Below are 18,319 nucleotides of genomic sequence, written 5' to 3' on the forward strand. Positions count from 1 at the left end.
AGTTCATATTTGCATACATTGTTTTTGACAGCTGAACTGACTCATGCTATCGATTAGCTCAGCTGTACACTTCTTACTGCACATTAAATAGCTTGGACGATTGTCACTGGCTGCAGCAAAGTTGTTTATTGTCCCATAGTTCTTGCAGTAGTCTATCCACTCCTAAATGCTCCTCTTAAAAGTGGCCGTTCACATTTAAACTGATGCATGAAAGTGCCCTTGAACGATCTTATGGAGTCAACATTGAGATTTAATTGTACTCAGATGTATTGCTTCCATCGTTTGCTGTAAAATTATGGTAATTTTGAATTACTGAAGGCTATATGACAAAAAGTATGTACTGAGTCCATTTTATTTTATTTTATTTTATTTTTTTTTTTGAGGGGTCACCTTGTAATAAATAAAAAAGAATCTTTAGTACCCAAATCATTTGTTAGTTTTGACCAACACCAGAAAGCTCAAACGCAAAATGGATCCATTGAACTAACATTAAAGATTTTTGGACGAAGAAACCCTTTTGTTAGTCAATCTACTCACCATGAATATTTACTATTGTTTTTGAATTCTTCAAAATTTGGGGAAGAATTTTTAATTTAATTAACATTTTATTTTTTGCTTTTAATTAAATAAGATCTTCCTATCAGCCTATCTACTCAGAGCGCTAATTTTAATAATAAAAAATATATAAAATAAATGTATAAAATGAATAACACCTATTTAAACATTTTCAATCTTCTCATAATATTCTTCATCATAAAACTTATTCTCAAGTAGTTTTTGGCCTTGATAAGTGGTTACTTGTTAGTAAAAATGAAAGGAAATCTAATTTTTAAGATTATGACATTTAAATAAATAATGTTACCAGTTTTAAAGGTTTCTATAGTCTGGTAATAAGTCAAAATTGCATCTAAATATTTTAATATTTTGGGAAGCCATTTTGAATTCTATTTGAAAACTTTTGGCACTGGATCTTATTTCCAAATCCTAATTTGGCAGATATTAAAGGTAATAATATTCCATCAAATATTAATGGGCAATTTTTGTGCCTATGAATATTGCTGTATACTTTATATACTTTCAAAATATGCAAATCGATTATGGCTAATTTGCATAATTGATGGCGGCCATCTTCAATACATAATGTAGTTTCTTAATTCAATTATCTTCCATCTACATGTGGGATAACGGATTTAAATCCAACATTTAATATAAATATTTCTTTTTATAAACACTCATATTTTGCATAAACAAACACCATTTTTGCAAAGTTTTACTTATACTAATCAGTCACAACTTATCAATGATAATGTTTGTCAAGATGGGTGGATTGTCCTTTGAATGATGAATATTATGAGAGGATTGAAAATTATGAATGGAATGAACAAAGTTTGATTACTTATGGGAATGGTTTAAAAAAGTATTTGTTGATATTGGAGTTGAAGACGGCCATGTTGTAGTCTGCAAGAAAGCAGTCCCATGGTAATATGTTCCAGAGATGGAAAGTTCTCGAAAAAAAAAAAAAAATTCATGGAAATGAGTTCAGTGTATTAAATAAATGGATAACATCATCTACACAATAAATAACTATATCTCCTTGCAAAAAGAATATGATTTGGTTGTTTTGTTTTATGGAATATCAACCCTTTTCGGGTTATTTAATACTGAATCTGGTCAATTTTAGCAAAAGTTTTGTACTTCAAGCTCTTTATAACTTCAAATATTTAATTATAGTGTTTGGTTTGGTTATTTTGTTTTACAGTATATCAACCGTTTTCAGGTTTAGTCAATTTGATAGACGTTTTCATGCTTCAAGTGCATTATATCGTCATATTTATTCATGGTATTTGATTGATTGTTTAATTTTAAAGGCTTTTACCGTTAGTGGTTATTTCTTCCCAAAAACTATTCAGTGAAGAGTATATATATATATATATATATATGTATATATATATATATATTGGCAGCAAGTTATTATTTAGACACGTCTGATTGAACACAACAGAATTATTCCTTTTTCCGATTTTTCTGGATATCTTTACCATTTGCCAAGTCGTCTTTTTAATTTCGGCAGGCATATTATATAGAATGGTGCCCAAAAGTTATTCAGCCATATTTTTCTCAAGCACTTTCTATCGGTGCTTCCGCTTACCGTCAGGAGCAATTGTTGTTTTCTTTTCCTTTCCTTTGAATATATATATTCATTCATCCAGAAGAAGTCTCAAAATAAAGACGAAACGTTGATGAACACATAACTTGGTTTGTTCCTTTTTTATTTCTCTATTTTGTCGGAATACTGTTTCCATTATTCTCATCATACACAACTATATGCATACCCATATATACAGATACACGTATACATAAATACGCATACACTTCTTTTCTTTCTTTGTTTCTTTATATGTTTATTTTTGAGTATGTTCAATTTTATAGTAGATACAATTTTTTTTTTTTTTTTTTTCAGTTTTCGAATATTTGGTTTGGGTTTATTAGATTTACTATTTCATTTAGTTTTAAGATTTTATAACAGTTTCGATCTGATCGAAACAATTTATTAGAAAGTGGTTTACCGTGAAAGATTCCGGACACGATACACAAAATGGAACTTCCTACTCCTCAAAGATGTATGAATGTCTAATTTTTGTGTGTCATGTTCTAACATACGTCACAATACTACTACTACTACTACTACTACTACTACTGCTACTACTACTACTACTACTTTTCTATTGATTTTTAGTTATTTTATGCTCTTTTATTTTTGGCATGATTTTAAAGAATATTAGGTTGCAAAAGAAAGTATATTTTGGACCATTCACCAAAGAAAAACAGGGGAAGGATACTTTTCTGGAATCAGAACGTCTGGCAGTAAGTATAATTGTCAAGACTATAAATTGAGCAGTAAATGGTCCATTTCATTAGCTGTATCATGTCTCAAACTAAATAAAACCTAATGTCTTTTGTTATTTGGGAATGAGCTGTTGACATTATGCAAATGTCATGTCAAGCAGTTGTGTGTAAAGTTATGGTGGGCGTGTTTTATAATAGACAAGCCGGAAAAGTGATAAATAAAACAAATATATAACAAATAAATGTTATTAAAGGCAATATAAGTTACTCTTCTACCTACTTGAATAAGTTTTGTTTGTTTTTAATTATTTTAAAACGTTTATTCGGTGCAAAAAACAAGTAGTGTCGAGTGTTACGTGAGAACAAAACGAAATGGTGGACATGTAATGCTCACATCTTTTAAGTCTCAATAATTGCTCAAAATAAAAAAATTAAACAAAATACTCATAGGAATGTTACTTTGACATTTATTTGGTAGGTTTCTATTAGTATTTTGTCTAATATTCTATTTTTGAGCGATTATCGAAACTTCAATGATGTGAACGTCAGAGTTCTGCCATTTTTTCTTGTTTTCACTCGATACTATCTGTTTTTCGAACTAAATAAACGCTTTAAAATAAAAAAAAAACACTAAAATTTGTCCATGTAGGTAGAGGAGTAATTTAGCTTTTGATAACATTTATTTGTTAGATATTTGTTTTTTGACCACTTTTTTAGTTCTGTTGTCTATTGTAAAACATGCCCGTCGTGCTTGTGATTTCAGTTCATCAAAATTTAAGTAAGTTTGTAAATAATATAGAGAGGGTATTCTAGAAATTGTTCAACAAAAGTTCTGTACCTTTAAAGTACTTGAGTTCGAGATAGTTGAATCAATTGTTTAGGTTCTAAATAGTGTATGCGGGGGAGAGGGGTTGCAGAAATGTTCGTAAAGTGTCATGTTCATTGAGTTCAAGCATTTATTAAAAATATGACACATACAAATATGTGGATAAAATAAAAATTATTGCAATAATAAAACACTTTGTTCTGAATATATGAGATCCTAAATTGAATTTAAACATGTTGTCTACCTCATTTAATCAATTAAAAAGGAAAGTTCGAATACTATCTAAATCTGAAGTAGGCGTAATTCATTTACTTCCCATGAAATTACATCAGTGTCTGAGGGGGAAAGGAAATTGGATGGAAGTCAGGACTTTAGTCCACCGTTCGAACCCATCGACAAGTGGCATAACTTAATTTCATTTGCACTGATGAGCCTGTGAAAATATGTATGTGAATAAAAATAGGGTTTGTATTACTGTACACATAGGCACGAAAAAGTTGTCAAAAAAATATATAACAAATAAATTTTATCACAGGTAAGATAAGTTACTTTTCTACCTAACTGAATAAGTTTTTAATGTTTTTATTTAATGTAAAATGTTTATTCGGTTCAGAAACCATACAGTGGTTATCGATATATTTGAAAATGACAAATGGCGGCGTGCTCGCTGTTGAATAAGTTAAGTTTGGGAAAATGAGTTCAGGCAAAAAAAAAAAAAAATTATATAAAATTCTGTTAGAAACCCACCGAATATATGTCAGCCTATATCACTGTAGCATATATTGAACGAGTTTCTAACAGTATTTTGTTTAACTTTTTAGTTTGAACTCATTTTCCCAAACTTAACTTATTCAACAGCGAACACGCCACCATTTGTCTTTTTCAAATATATCGATAAACACTGTATGACTTTCGAACAGAATAAACATTTTCCATTAAATAAAAACACTAAAAACTTATTCAGTTAGGTAGAAAACATTTGTTTTCGATAACTTTTTCGCATCTATGTGCATCGACAAACCTTAAAAATATTTATTGTAAAAACATGTCTTTGTGGTGTGTGTGTGTGTGTGTGTTTATTGCCCCCCCCCCCAGTCATCTGTAAAAAGGTCAGTTATTTTTATAAAAGATGTCTTACTAACCATCTACTGCAACACATGTCATATGTGATATGAACCGATAGACGGTGATGGCATAACTGATCATCGAGGTACAAGCGTTGTGCGTGTAGTTAGTTGTAGTTCAACGACAAATAAGACGAAAGGATTTATAACAGTGTTGTTTTTTTACACGTTCATCCTTTTTCATTTCTTTGTAAAAATTTCTTTCATGTCACAATTAGGGTATCGTGTTTCAACACCTTTTTAATATAAAAAACATGCAAAACTATTTAAAGTCAGTCTGAATAGATTTATACAATACTAAAACTCTGAAAACCTTGTATGTTCGTTAACTTGTGAAAAAGGAGATAAGTTATTCAAGAGTTATTGCTCTTGATCCAATAAGAAATTAACAACGTGAATAGTTTAAAGATGAATAAATGTTATGTGCATATAAAAATATTGCCATTTTTTTTTTTAAATATTGAATTGATAATGTCGAAAAACCTAATATCCATCGTTTTTAACAAAACTGGTTTGTGCCTATAATCTTAAAAATTGAAAATTAAAGAATTTGAAAAAATAAATGATTATATGATTCAGAACTCTGTACTCATTAATTACAGAGAAATGTTGAATAGGCCTTCTAGTTTTATCTTAAAGATTTTGTTTTATGAGTAGGTCTGTGACAACAGCATATTCATTTCATTCTTCTGACTCTCGAGTACATATCCGATACAGTTAGACACAGGTAATCAGCGGAGAACAACATCAGTCTACATAAAAACATATAAGATATATTAACAGATATATACTTAAGAGTCAAAACAATAAAAAGAATATTCTATTGTCACAGCCCTATTTAGTAGTTTTAATGATTGTCTAAATAAAATGTTTCCGTCAAAATTATTTCGTTTGGTTGGATACGGACACAATATCGGTTTTATACCCCATTCATTGTTGCTGGGTGTTTTGTTTATTCTTATCTTATTTTGTTCTTATATTTTGGGATTTTGAGATGATGAATGTAAATTATATTTGGACTATTCAGATTACTATTCTCATCTTGTTACATTCACAACGTTTTGATCGATGTAATTTCTATCCTTCTTCAGATGCATCTTTTTATAGCTTGGAATCTCCTAGTCGAACTTGAGAATTCTTATGTCAAACTTGGGAATCTATACAGCATTTCGAACTACACACTTTATTTTACCCATGGAACATATGGACTAATTGGTTAACAGCATTTGTTAACAATTATTTCTAATTGAAGGCTCAACCCTTACTACCGGAAATAATAACTAAAATAATACCCGGTCATGGTTGGTAGAATGAGAACAATTTACCCAGTAAAAAGAGTTCAGTTAGAAAATCTGTAAAAAATTCTGCAGAAAAAAAATCTACCCCGGTAAAAAGAGTTCAGTTCGAAATTTTTAAAAAATATCTGTAAAAAAAATCTACCCCAGTAAAATGAGGTCAGCTCGAAATTCTGTAAAAATAATCTATACCAGTAAAAAGAGTCCAGTTCGAAATTCTGTAAAAATATCCGTAGAAAAAATCTACCCCAGTAAAAAGAGATCAGTTCGAAATTCTGTAAAAAATCTACCCCAGTAAAAAGGGTTCAGTTTGAAATTCTGGAAAAAAAAATTCCCCAGTAAAAAAAAAAAAATGCACTTGAAGTTTGGCGGTTACATTTACCAAAACGTGACTTTAACAAACAAAATAGGAATAGTATTCTAAATAATGCAACTTATTTCGTGATGTTGGTTTGTTTTTATCCAAAAATTATTTTTGTGTCATCATTTTTTACACAAATTATTTGTTAGTAGTGATTCATAAGAAGTGAAAGATTGGCAAGGTTTTATACCTCAACACATTTAAAAGGTGATATGAAATGCAGAGAGAGTGTTTGCATGGTTGCATACTTACAAATAGATGTTTAAACTCAGAGTTACACAATTTAACGTTTTTATTGTAAAATCAGTATGGGCAAAGAAAAAGGAAGACTTTTTCTACTTTTGAAATTGTTAATGAGGCAAAAAAAAAAAAAAAATACCATGCATTGAGTTAACTACAAAGATGTCTAACTATGACTTCCACAACACAATATAAGATTTATAAAGCCTAAGAGACTTCTCTTACCTGCTAAGTGTTCGTCTGTTAAGTAAAAAGGAAAAGATGGGGACACATTATGGTATTTTTTTTTCAAAGTTGCGGAATCAAAGTTTTGCTTTTATTCTATTATATCAAAGCAACCATATACGTTCACATCAATTGTTTAAAGTATGAAAAGGCTGAAAAGAAAAAATATTTACCAATTTGTTTAAAAAAAGTAAAGTGATTAACTGTTGTCAAGAGCGACCCGAAGGCTTCCTTTTCATTGGCTACTATACACATGCGTAATTAATATAATAGTTTTCACCAGGAAATTAATTTTATAAAATCAACATTTTCATCATCGGTTTATATAATATGCCTATTTAGTACATACCATTTTAATCACTAATCTTAGTTCAACTTTTAAAGAAAAATGGTTATATATATATATATATATATATATATATATATATATATATATATATATATATATATAATTTAGCTACAATATAAAATCTGCAATAGAAATATATGGATCAAATTCTGAAATATTCTTGATCATCCATTCTTTTATTGGATTAAAAATGAAAATAAAAAGTATACAGATGATCTCCTTTTCGACAATGATAAAATAAAAATCACAAAATGGTGAACATTGTAACCACAAAAAAATATTAAAAAAAAAAAAATGGAAATGTGAGAAATCAGTGACGAAAAGAAATGAAAATAAAAATACCCGAAAAACAAAAACTGTGGGTTGTATTTTTATGGTATGCAAATCTGTTATATAGTGAAGAAGAAGAGATTCTAAAAGCGGAAGTCGAGAAATCACGTGATTTTTGCCAGAGAAAGTTGTCCTGCCAACAACCAACTCAAACAGACGCGAAACATCGTTGTTCCAGCCAACCCAAGCAGCTGAGTGGAGACACTGGCATACAGGCAGCTGAAAGTCAACATACATTTTATGTTATTAACCTCCGTTCAATTGTCTCACACACACACACACACACACACACACACACACACACACACACATTTCAGTTTTCCGCCTTTGTTCTATTAAAATAAAACTTTTCAAATAAACCAGTATCTACGAGGTTTTTATCAATAGTTTATCAGCAAATTATTAATAACAATCTGGCTTAGAATCGTAAGCAGCATCCTAGAAATTGTCATTGGGTCATTTTATTGCTGAAACCGAACATATTTTGTATACACTTGATTTGTAGATTAGCACTCTAGGGAGTAATAGCACCTAACGAATGACTCCCCACTTTCCACGATCCAAAATTAGGACCTTAGCACCGTGCTCACACCAAAGATCAAAATTTAAAAAGTACCCATTATTTAAGAATATAAAAATTTCAAATAAATTAAAATAAATAAGAAAATATTAAAAAAAAAAAAAAAGAATTAAATAAATTAAAATTTATAAAAAAAAAACAAAAAAAAACACCTGGAAAATAAAGATAAAAAATTCCCCTTCAAGAAAAACAATCTTAAAAAAAAATATATATAAATGGTTAATGTACACGAAATATTTATTAAAACAAACATGCAATAACTGCATGTTTTTTATGCATGCTAATTTGTTAGCAATCAAAACAACACATGCAAGTCACGGTTTGAAAACATGCAAAATAAAACTTCAAATTACCATGAAGTTTAAATTAAAACAAGTGCTCCTAACATAATACGTCTGGCAATGACAATGCGATAACATGCATAATTTTTTTGTCGTGGACGTAGCATGCTTGGCTCGATTGTAATGCAACATGCATGCAATAATAGACAGTCGTGACATGCAAATCGACTAAAAACGCAATTAGGAAAGTTTCACTTTGAAAATACCTACCTTCCTTTTTGGGGGTTGCAGTCAACTGACATGTGGAGACACTACGTCCGTTAGCTTCTTGTATTGTGCGAGCATCACCAGGTGAAGCTAAATGGAACCAATACTAAAAGAGTAGGATTCTAAAGACACCCAACCAAAGTTATATAGAAAATATTGTGGTTTGATGGAAAACTATGTCGTTCATCACCCCCACACCCATCTTAATTCCGCTTCAAACATACAACCCAGACCCCCCCCCCAAAAAAAAAAAACTTCATTCTTTCCTGGTTTTGATTGAGGGGAGGAGAATGTAGTGAGGGGACAATTTTTTTTGTCAACTACTTTTCTTAATTGATTACGTCAGATCAAATTTAATGGTATTTCATTCACTTCCTTTTCGGGGGCGGGTAGATACAGGGCTAGGTGTAGTTTTGAAAAGCCAGCTCACTCTGATTAGCGCACTCTGTTCTACAAAAATGCCTGAGCAAACCTGTTGGCATCCACAGTGGTAGCGCCTCAAGCGATTAGAAGGTAAAGCCTTAGAGGGTGAACCTCCTAGAGCTGAACAGAACTATACCTCAGCCCAACAGCAACAAACTCACCGTTGGACTGATTGTCAGGGACGTATCCCCAACTGGTATGATGTGCCAGATTTGTTTACGTTTATTTTTCATCAAAAATGTTTTCAAATCCACACATGCGCGCACACACACACACACACACATGATCAATCAATCGATGCCTCCGTGCAGTCTCGAAAGACAAAGGATACTCCCTGTAGGGGCAGCTGCACTGCACATGTGATTGTGAAGGAAGGGTTGCGATCCTCAACCACACCTCTCCTGAATCAGCACTGTTTGAGTCCAGTGGCAAGGATAAGACCAGGACAATTTGAAACAATGCCGAGATAAGCGGAGAGCACATACGGCACCTGAAAGTCCCCAATGGCCACCCATTTAGTACTGACCAGGTTCAACGTTGTTACTTCGGTGATCCAGCGGGAACTGGTGTGTCAACGTGATTATACCGTATGTTACACACACACACACACACACACACACACACACACACACACACACACACACACACACACACACACACACACACACAAGTTAATAAGAATAAATTGTTTATTTCATGACTTAAAAAATTAATCAATAAAAAATATTACAACAAGAGCTTCTCGTGGATAAAAATTTAAAAAAAAAAAAAAACTCACATAATTTTGTGAAAGAGAGAAAAATATTTTCTTTCTTTTTCTTCTCTGAATCACATTTTTACGCAGTCAAGCACCCACAAATTTCCAGACTTTTGCACTTTGGAGATTGGCACGTCTGAAGGTTACTGACTCATTTTAAAACAAATCTTGGTTAACTATTTCTGCTTGTTTTCTTCTTAAAAGTAACTCGAGGATAAGAGATGAATGGGTTTTCGAAAACAAATCAACCTCACAATAAATAAATAAAATAAAAAATAACAGGTCATCTGATCAGTTCTCTTCTGAATTTTCGTTGTCTGAAATTTAATAGTTACTAGTAGGGCTACACGGTGTCGCCCAGTTTCTAATTACGTTGATTACAGACGAAAATAAAAATAACATTAAACAATTATAACGTAAAAGTTATATATATGTTATATATTTTGTAAAACTATTTAGATATTTTTAAAAAATTATTTATTTACAGAGACATGAAAAAAAATTGAATGTTTCACATTTTTTACAGTTTTAGAGTTTCTAAAAAAAAAAAAATGAATGTGTAACAAAAAATAGTTTAAAAGTTTAAAATGTGAATATTTCACACGACAAAATAACATATCAACTTAAATAAGCATAGTTATTGGATAAGATTTGCTATAAAAAATAAAAAATTAATTGACAAAAAAGTTTACATATTTTTACATATTGCATCCATTTTGAAGTAGCGGAGATATTGTATCCATTTTGCACTTTTATACCTCAACTGACAGACTATCAGACCTATGAAAGTTAGGCTCCCATTTTATGCACAATTACCTCCAGTTTTTATAAAAAAAATCCTGTAGACATGTGAAATTCGAACTCAAGTATTGACATCATAAAAACTACTGTCTTAGTAATATGTATTCCACCTATTCCCTTTTTTTTTTGTCAACCAATCATCATACCGAGTTTAATGTTCGTTTTACATGCTGGTATGCGTTGGATGGCTTTTACAAACTATATTTGGCCAGATTTTTATATATCCATCTTTCTCTCAAATCTATTCTTATCATTTCCTTCCATGTTTTCCTTGGCCTTACTCTGTGAACTGAAAGTGTTGCCTCAACTGTTCTACATATACTAAGCCAAGAACTCTCATCCATTCTTTTAATATAGCCATGCCATCGAAATGTAACAGTGTTTGCACATCAACAGTGTTGTTCGCAAACAAAGCAATATCGTCTGCATCAGTTATGTGTGCTGATTGATGACGCCTTTTTCTGGATTCATTCAGAGGTGCGAAGTACAAAGTCAAGACAGACAATGAAAAGAAAAGGGGCAGGAGTATCTCCTTGTAGAACCCCGGTGCAGATGTTGAAAAATTCAGTGTTTCCATCTGGCGATCTGACCATTGCTCGAATGTGCTCATATAGCATCATGATAGCATTAATGACTTCATTTAGAATGTCATATGCTTTTAATATGCTGGATATCAGGGAAAGACGCCTGCGATTTGCCGGTCACTGTCTGAGGATCAAGCATGAATTGGTGAGTGATGTATTGCTATGGACTCTACGACATGGGCGCACAAGCAAAGGATGACCTAAATCCACATACCTCCAGCAAATAGCACACGACGCCAACTGTGATCCTGAAAATCTGAGGCAGCTGATGGAAGACAGGAAACTCTGGACAGGAAGAGACACATTGGTCCGGGCAAGGAGCCCGTCATGATGATGATCATGATCGAAATGTACTCTTCTGCACACATTTCCCTATTCTGTCCAGATTTAGTCTTCTACTGAGATCAGAGTTAAGCATGTCTTAAAGACACACATTATATACCTACCGTTATTATTCTCATCATTTCACTTTGAATTTATGTTGAATAAGTTTTATGTTCACTTCTTTGCGTCACTTTATAAATAAATGTCACTCTGTTTTAAAAATATGTAAGCAATGTTTTTCTATGGAATTATGCTCAGTCAATTTCTTTAAATTTTCAAAACACGTATCAGTTAAAAAGATCCTTTAGACTTAAATGAGATTTGAATTAAAATATTGACATCATAAAAAAAATCCTTCTTTAGTAAAGTGTACTCTGCCTATTCTTTTTGTCAACCAATCCAATGTTTCTGTTTGCATACAAACTTCAAAAACATCATAAGCTTTTAATAAATTTATATATATATCTCAATATACAGATTCTTAGACAAACATTTTTATTGGTTGTTCAAACCATAAAATCAGTTGGTATTGTTTTTGTAATTTTACTTTTTTAAATGCTTCTTATGAGATCAATACTCAATAAATGATTGTAAACATTTCACAAACTTATTAGTTCGATTAATCATTTTTTTACACCATATTTCATGAAACAAATACCGAATATGAAGTTTACAATACCAAAAGTTAAAACTTGTAATTTTAAAATTCACAAAATAAAAATAAAATAGCATGTTCTAGCAATTACAACACCAAGTTAACATTTAAAGTTCATGAATAAACTAAAAAAAAACTGTTTTGTTAACATATCAGATTTTTTAAATAATTGTTTTTATAAATTTGATAATTTGATATAAAGTAAAATTTTCAAAAAGTTTTCATACATGTACGATAATTGTGAAAATACCCAAATTATTTTGTATTTGATAAATACAAACTAATAAATCAACTATTTTTATATATAAAAAAACTAGTCCTGTGGTAATATAAAACTTTAACAATCAGTTCAAATCAAATCTTTTTCTTATTCAGTCTATATACATCAATATTACACTACCAACTATAGACACTCTAACAACAAAAATAATGAGATAATGTTTATCTGTGTAGGGAACAAATACATCCTTTCAGTCCTCAAATAGTAGAAAGTAAACCTTAAATATAATTTCAGCAGCCACACAACTCTCACAAACAATTAGTGTTAGTTTGGAATTTGAGGGCTAAAGCGGCTGCCCTCTGAAGGCATAAGGCTCGCAGACAGATAATAGCAGGAATGCAGCAAGGGAGAAATTGATATTTATTTCAGTTTAAATTATTACTATTTTATATATATATTTTTTAAACTTATTTATTAGAGGTGGGAACATTTGAATACTTTTAGTTATGTATTATTATTTTTTTTATCAATTAGAAAATATTAAGCCGTTATCCTATCAATATCAAACATATTTCAACATGTGTGTTTATATAAATACTAACTGATTTCTTATTTTTATCGATATGATGAGAACAGACCACGCTCATTTGTAAATGATGGGATGAGAACAGACCACGCCCATTTGTAAATTTTACCGTAAAAACTAAAACAAATATGCGTGTTAAATTTAAGTTAAAATTCAAGTAAAGTTTTACAAAAAAATTTTTTTTTACATGTACAGTAAGTTTCCCTTAAAAAACAAACTAACCTGCTCCTTCTGAATCTGTAAATAAAACTTCTTTCTATTCTTAGATTAACTGCTATTTTAGTCACAAACCAGAAAATAAGAGAATTTATTTTTTGTATTTTAAAAGTGCGATGAAGGGAAGACATCCCGAAATATAGCATCATGGATACACCAACTGACCGCCTGCCACAAGCAAGAACATCCTACATGTAAAATATTCTATTAATAAAAAGAAAACATATGTGCATGAAATGGATCAATAAAAATGAAACTGCATCGTTGGCTCCACCATTATATCGTAAGTTGCGTCAGTTTGAGTCTATCTGTCACACCTTATTCTTCCTTCTATAAACTTAAATTTCTTCTGAAATAAATCATTTTTTATTAGCAATTATTAAGATTAAGCCTCCACTGCTTTACTCATAAGAATTAAATTTGCATACGCAATTATTGAAACGAGATAGACACAGGTATGTTCACTTCTATTAGATAGATTACTCTTATTTTGTATTGTCATTGTTTTTTAACAAAACCTTTTAGTAAAGAGAGAAAAAAAGAGGAAGTAGATGAAATCGATGTGATGAGAATAGACCACTTCCCCTTGAGCTGATATCTATATTACCACAGGACTCACTAATAGCAAATCTAGTCTTTACTTACGAAATCTAATGTAAAGAACGTCTAAAAATTACATTATACGAAGAAATAAAGAAGCAACGAAAAAACACTTGAATACTTGAAAAGCATGTAACATAAAAAAAAAAAAAACATTGTGCAGGGTGACAGTCTTCAAGTGTTCACGTATTTGCAGTCCAAATAACCAACGTTGATCAAGCTCAAGGATTGGGTTTATATATTATTTATTATGGGTGATATTATATAGCTATAAATCAATTAGCCGTAGAGATATCAGAGGTAAGAAATACAAGGGACGAGGAGAGGAGAATAATTACTATCATCTTCTTATCTGATAAGTAGGTTAATTAATAAGAAGACAGAAGTCTTTATTCTTGCCACCACCGGCCTTATTTATTGCTTATTTGACACCTCGCATGTCTCTATGGCGAACACATTTATTTCCGTATAGTTTCATCTATAATAAATGAATATATATTAAATGTATATTAATGTGCCGTTTCATTCACATTTTTTGGTAAGTGTGCTTTTTCCAACAGTAATAAAATGTGTAGACAAAAACAAAACAAAACAAAAACAAAAAATAAAAAAGATAATAAAAAAAAACATTTCAGATAAAACGGAACAACATTAAATTATAGATGCATTGGGAATGTTAGTAAGAACTGAGCCAAAATAAAATGTAATTTTAATTTTAAAAAAATTCATGATGCCTTCATCTCAAATCTCAAGGGGAACAGATTATAATCAACTTATCGTCCAGGTCTAAATATTCTTGTTTTAAATTTGTACTTCAGCCAATTAATAAAATGATTGATAGATTACGTTTTTTCTTAATTGACATGTTAAAAAAAATCATAAAAATGATGAAATTCTATTTTTGTCTTTGCAATCATATACAAATTCCAAATAATTGTCTATTTAAAACCTCTCATATATCTATGGCGAATACATTTATTTCAAAACCAGAAGATGTATTTAATTCACACTCATAATTTTTGTATTCATTTTTTTTTTTTTTGTGAAGTATGTCTTACATGTGTTTCGTTGAATAGCAGAAATCCACTAATCGATTGTTTATTCTTATTTTTGCATGTAAATTTTTGAAAACTTATAGTCTTTATTCCCCTTGAAGCACACTCAGCGTTTCCATTTCGAATTTTTTAGGAGGTTTCTGTCGTGTAGCTTTAATGAAGCACATAGAGATTCGGGGCCACTTTTATTAACTTCCCCAGAAAATGTTTACACATGAATATACTCAGGTTTTATGTAGATTCTCCAGTCTTTCTTTCTAGAGAGAACAAATATATTGACATATATATAGTATAAATTTCTTTATATGTATAAACATTATTGGCTACATATGTGCATACATGTTTCAGTTGCAATCTCTTTCAAAATCCAGCTTCCTTAAATCTTTAATATCAACTAATGCTAAAGCAAAACGAAACATTATTCTGCAAATCTTTTGGGTTATTAGGAAAAGGAAGGGATAAAAAAGGGAGGAAATTTTTTATTCACTTTAGTTCGATTTGATATTAAAGTCTTAAGGAGGTTGGATTTCGAAAGAGATCATGGCTGAGACATGTATGCACATATGTAGCCATTAATGTTCGTATAAATAAAAAACATTGTATACTATAATACAGATCTACTTGTTATTGAACACTATTTTATAAGCACTAGAGTTTTATTGGATTAATATCTAGGAAACAACAATACAAACACATATGTATATTTTATTTTCATGGCAATCGCACAAGACAAGGCATAAATCCATTTCATGTAAGGAGCTAATGAGAATAAAATATGATTATTGCAAAGATAGATACCTATTTACCTTAGTGTTGAAATAATCAAGGTTGTAGGTAGGAGGAAAACAGGGAGCAGGAAGAGAGTTCCACAGCCTTGTAGTTCTTGGAAAGAAACTACAGGAATAAGAAGCTGTATTACAATGAGGTATTAAAACAATGAATTGATGGAGTCAAACAAGCTGTAACAAAGGAATAATCAAGGAAAAGCTTCGATAACTCTGAAAAACACTTGCCATAATAAGAAGACTGAGACTAGCAGTATCACATCCATGAGAGAGAAGTTGCAAAGCAGAAGAAAACGTGGGACCAATCAAATTACAGACATTCATATGTACCTTATCAAGAACCCTAAAATGCGACAGAGATTCCAAATATAACAACAGTACTCCATACTCTGATAGTAGATTTACAGAGATAAAGAATAGCATCAGATGTGAGAAAATGTTTTGGGTGATAGAGAGAACTTATTTTATGAGAAGCAGAAAGAGTAATGGATTAAATATATGAACTCAAAGAAAGATTTGATGAGAAAAAAAGACCAAGATGTTTTAGAACCAATTTCTCATCGAGCGCAGAGCCATCCATAAAAATATCAGGAAGAAAAGGAACACGCCTATGATTGAAAGACAATAGTTGAATCTTAACAGGATTAAACAAAACAAACCATTTCTTACCTTAATCCAAAACTGAATCCACGTCAATTTGTAAATCTAGGGATCAGCTGTATATTTCAACTAATCCGAGGAAGATGAGCAAGAAGCAATACCAGAATAAAGGATAGTATCATCAGCATTAATGTTAACTTTTTAAATAATATTCTCTGGCAAGTTATTTATATAGAAAAGAAACAGTGTTGGACCTAGAATATAGCCTTGAGGAACACCGACATTGATAGGAAAAGAAAAGTAAGAGACACCATCCAGAGTTACTCACAAGCTGAGATTATATATATATATATATATATATATATATATATATATATATATATATATTAGTTATCATTCCAAAACCAGAAGATGTATTTAATTCACACTCATAATTTCTGTATTCATTTTTTTGTGAAGTATGTCTTGCATGTGTTTCGTTGAATAGCAGAAGACCACTAGACAACTCATCAGAAATAAATGTATGCTGTTTTATAACCCTAGAAAAGGTATTTATCGCTCTTATGACTAAAATAGTTAAGTAAAACAGCTGGAACGTTTTTTTTATATGGAAGAAAAAAAGATTCGGAGAAGAAAAAATGTAGAAAAAAGGAAATGGAGATATTTAACGTTTGCAAAAACATAAATAAAGAAAACATTTACTTATTGTAGTGTTTATAGGTACCCAATCCCGAGAAAAATTAAAAGTAAAGAATTCTGTATAATGTTTCAAATCATGTTTACCACATTTACATGCGATTTCATTTACAATGGGCGTAGGTAAAAAAGTAAAACAAGTTTAGTTAAAAGGATCCAGGGGGAAAATAGAAATACGAAACACACAAATTCAATATTTTTTGAAAAAAGAAGATTTGAGATTTTGGCAAAGGGCATTGAGCAATCTTACCTTGAGGTTTTTGGCTCTCTGTTTTACATAAAAAGAAAACCATTTTTTTTGTTAATAAAGCAGAAGTTTCGTAGAATAAGCAAAAACCAGAAACGAACTGGAAGATGCGGTCAGCAAAGAAGTCAGTCATAATAAAATGCAGAATAAATAAGAGCAAACAGAAATTTGGGTGTAAGCGCATATTTACTCAGACAATCGACTTCCTGTTTTAGAAAATGGCCCACACTAAACTTTGTAGCCTAATCTGAAGACTTCCTGTGTTACGTTCAAGCCAGTCACTGATGTTCAATCTAGATTATGATAAAATAGTAATTTAAAAAAAAAAATCTTTTTCATTTCTTTTCATAGTTTTGGACAACGTTAAGTAAAAGTTAATTCATTTTCTTTACCATTTATTTAAATTATTCTAATTTATTATATTTAGAAATATTGTTAAAATTACTTTCATTATTAATTATTTCTGTAAATAAACATATTTAATTTATTCTAAAAATATTATATCTGTAACAAAATAAGTTTTTTGTAAATGAACTTATTTCAATGGAAATAATCAGTTTTCAGTTATTCCTATGTACTGACCTATATTTTTGTTGTGGTATTCAAATTAGAATACACCGTTTACTGTGGTTCACTTTCAAATCAGGAAGTCGTTTGGGTAAATATGTGCTTACACAGAAATTTGGTTTTAAAAAGTAAATCTACAGTTATTACTGTAGATTTACTTTTCAATCATACACATTTAGACAAGGTTAGATTTCAGGCTTCCAAAATTCATACCAGAATTGTCCACATGGACCCATGCCCAGTGGCTTGCAGTGGTTCGATGATGCCTGGAACCAACTCCTTGATCGTACACCCCAATTACTCAAGTATAAGCCCTAGTATTGAGAAATATTATGAGAAAAGAAGTTAGTTTCAATATGATTAAATGTATCCCAATTTGAATGCATCTTTGCACATGGTACAATGGTTAAAAGCGTTGGTTACAATCAGTTCTAAGTGACAGTTGAAGGCGTGATCCTTACTTTAAAATACTTTTATG

At 30.7% G+C, this 18,319-nt stretch overlaps 1 protein-coding gene across 6 annotated transcripts in view; it reads right to left on the reverse strand.

Annotated features, from left to right (window-relative positions):
* LOC145259910 (sodium/calcium exchanger 2-like) overlaps positions 1-18,319 on the reverse strand; it is a 323,080-nt gene that overhangs the window by 66,759 nt on the left and 238,002 nt on the right. For 2 of the 6 annotated variants that reach the window (XM_080117843.1, XM_080117842.1), the window contains exons 4-5: positions 17,278-17,295; positions 6,919-6,933 (exon numbers count right to left, since the gene is read on the reverse strand). The exons of 2 other annotated variants lie outside the window; for them this stretch is intronic. In XM_080117843.1, coding sequence (XP_079973969.1) covers positions 6,919-6,933; positions 17,278-17,295 — 33 coding nt within the window. The remainder of the gene's footprint in view (positions 1-6,918; positions 6,934-17,277; positions 17,296-18,319) is intronic. 2 more of the 6 variants (XM_080117844.1, XM_080117845.1) reach the window with 2 other exon arrangements.

Source organism: Euprymna scolopes, chromosome 35, assembly GCF_053919585.1.
Source record: "Euprymna scolopes isolate OS-2025 chromosome 35, ASM5391958v1, whole genome shotgun sequence".
Lineage (NCBI taxonomy): Eukaryota > Metazoa > Mollusca > Cephalopoda > Sepiida > Sepiolidae > Euprymna > Euprymna scolopes.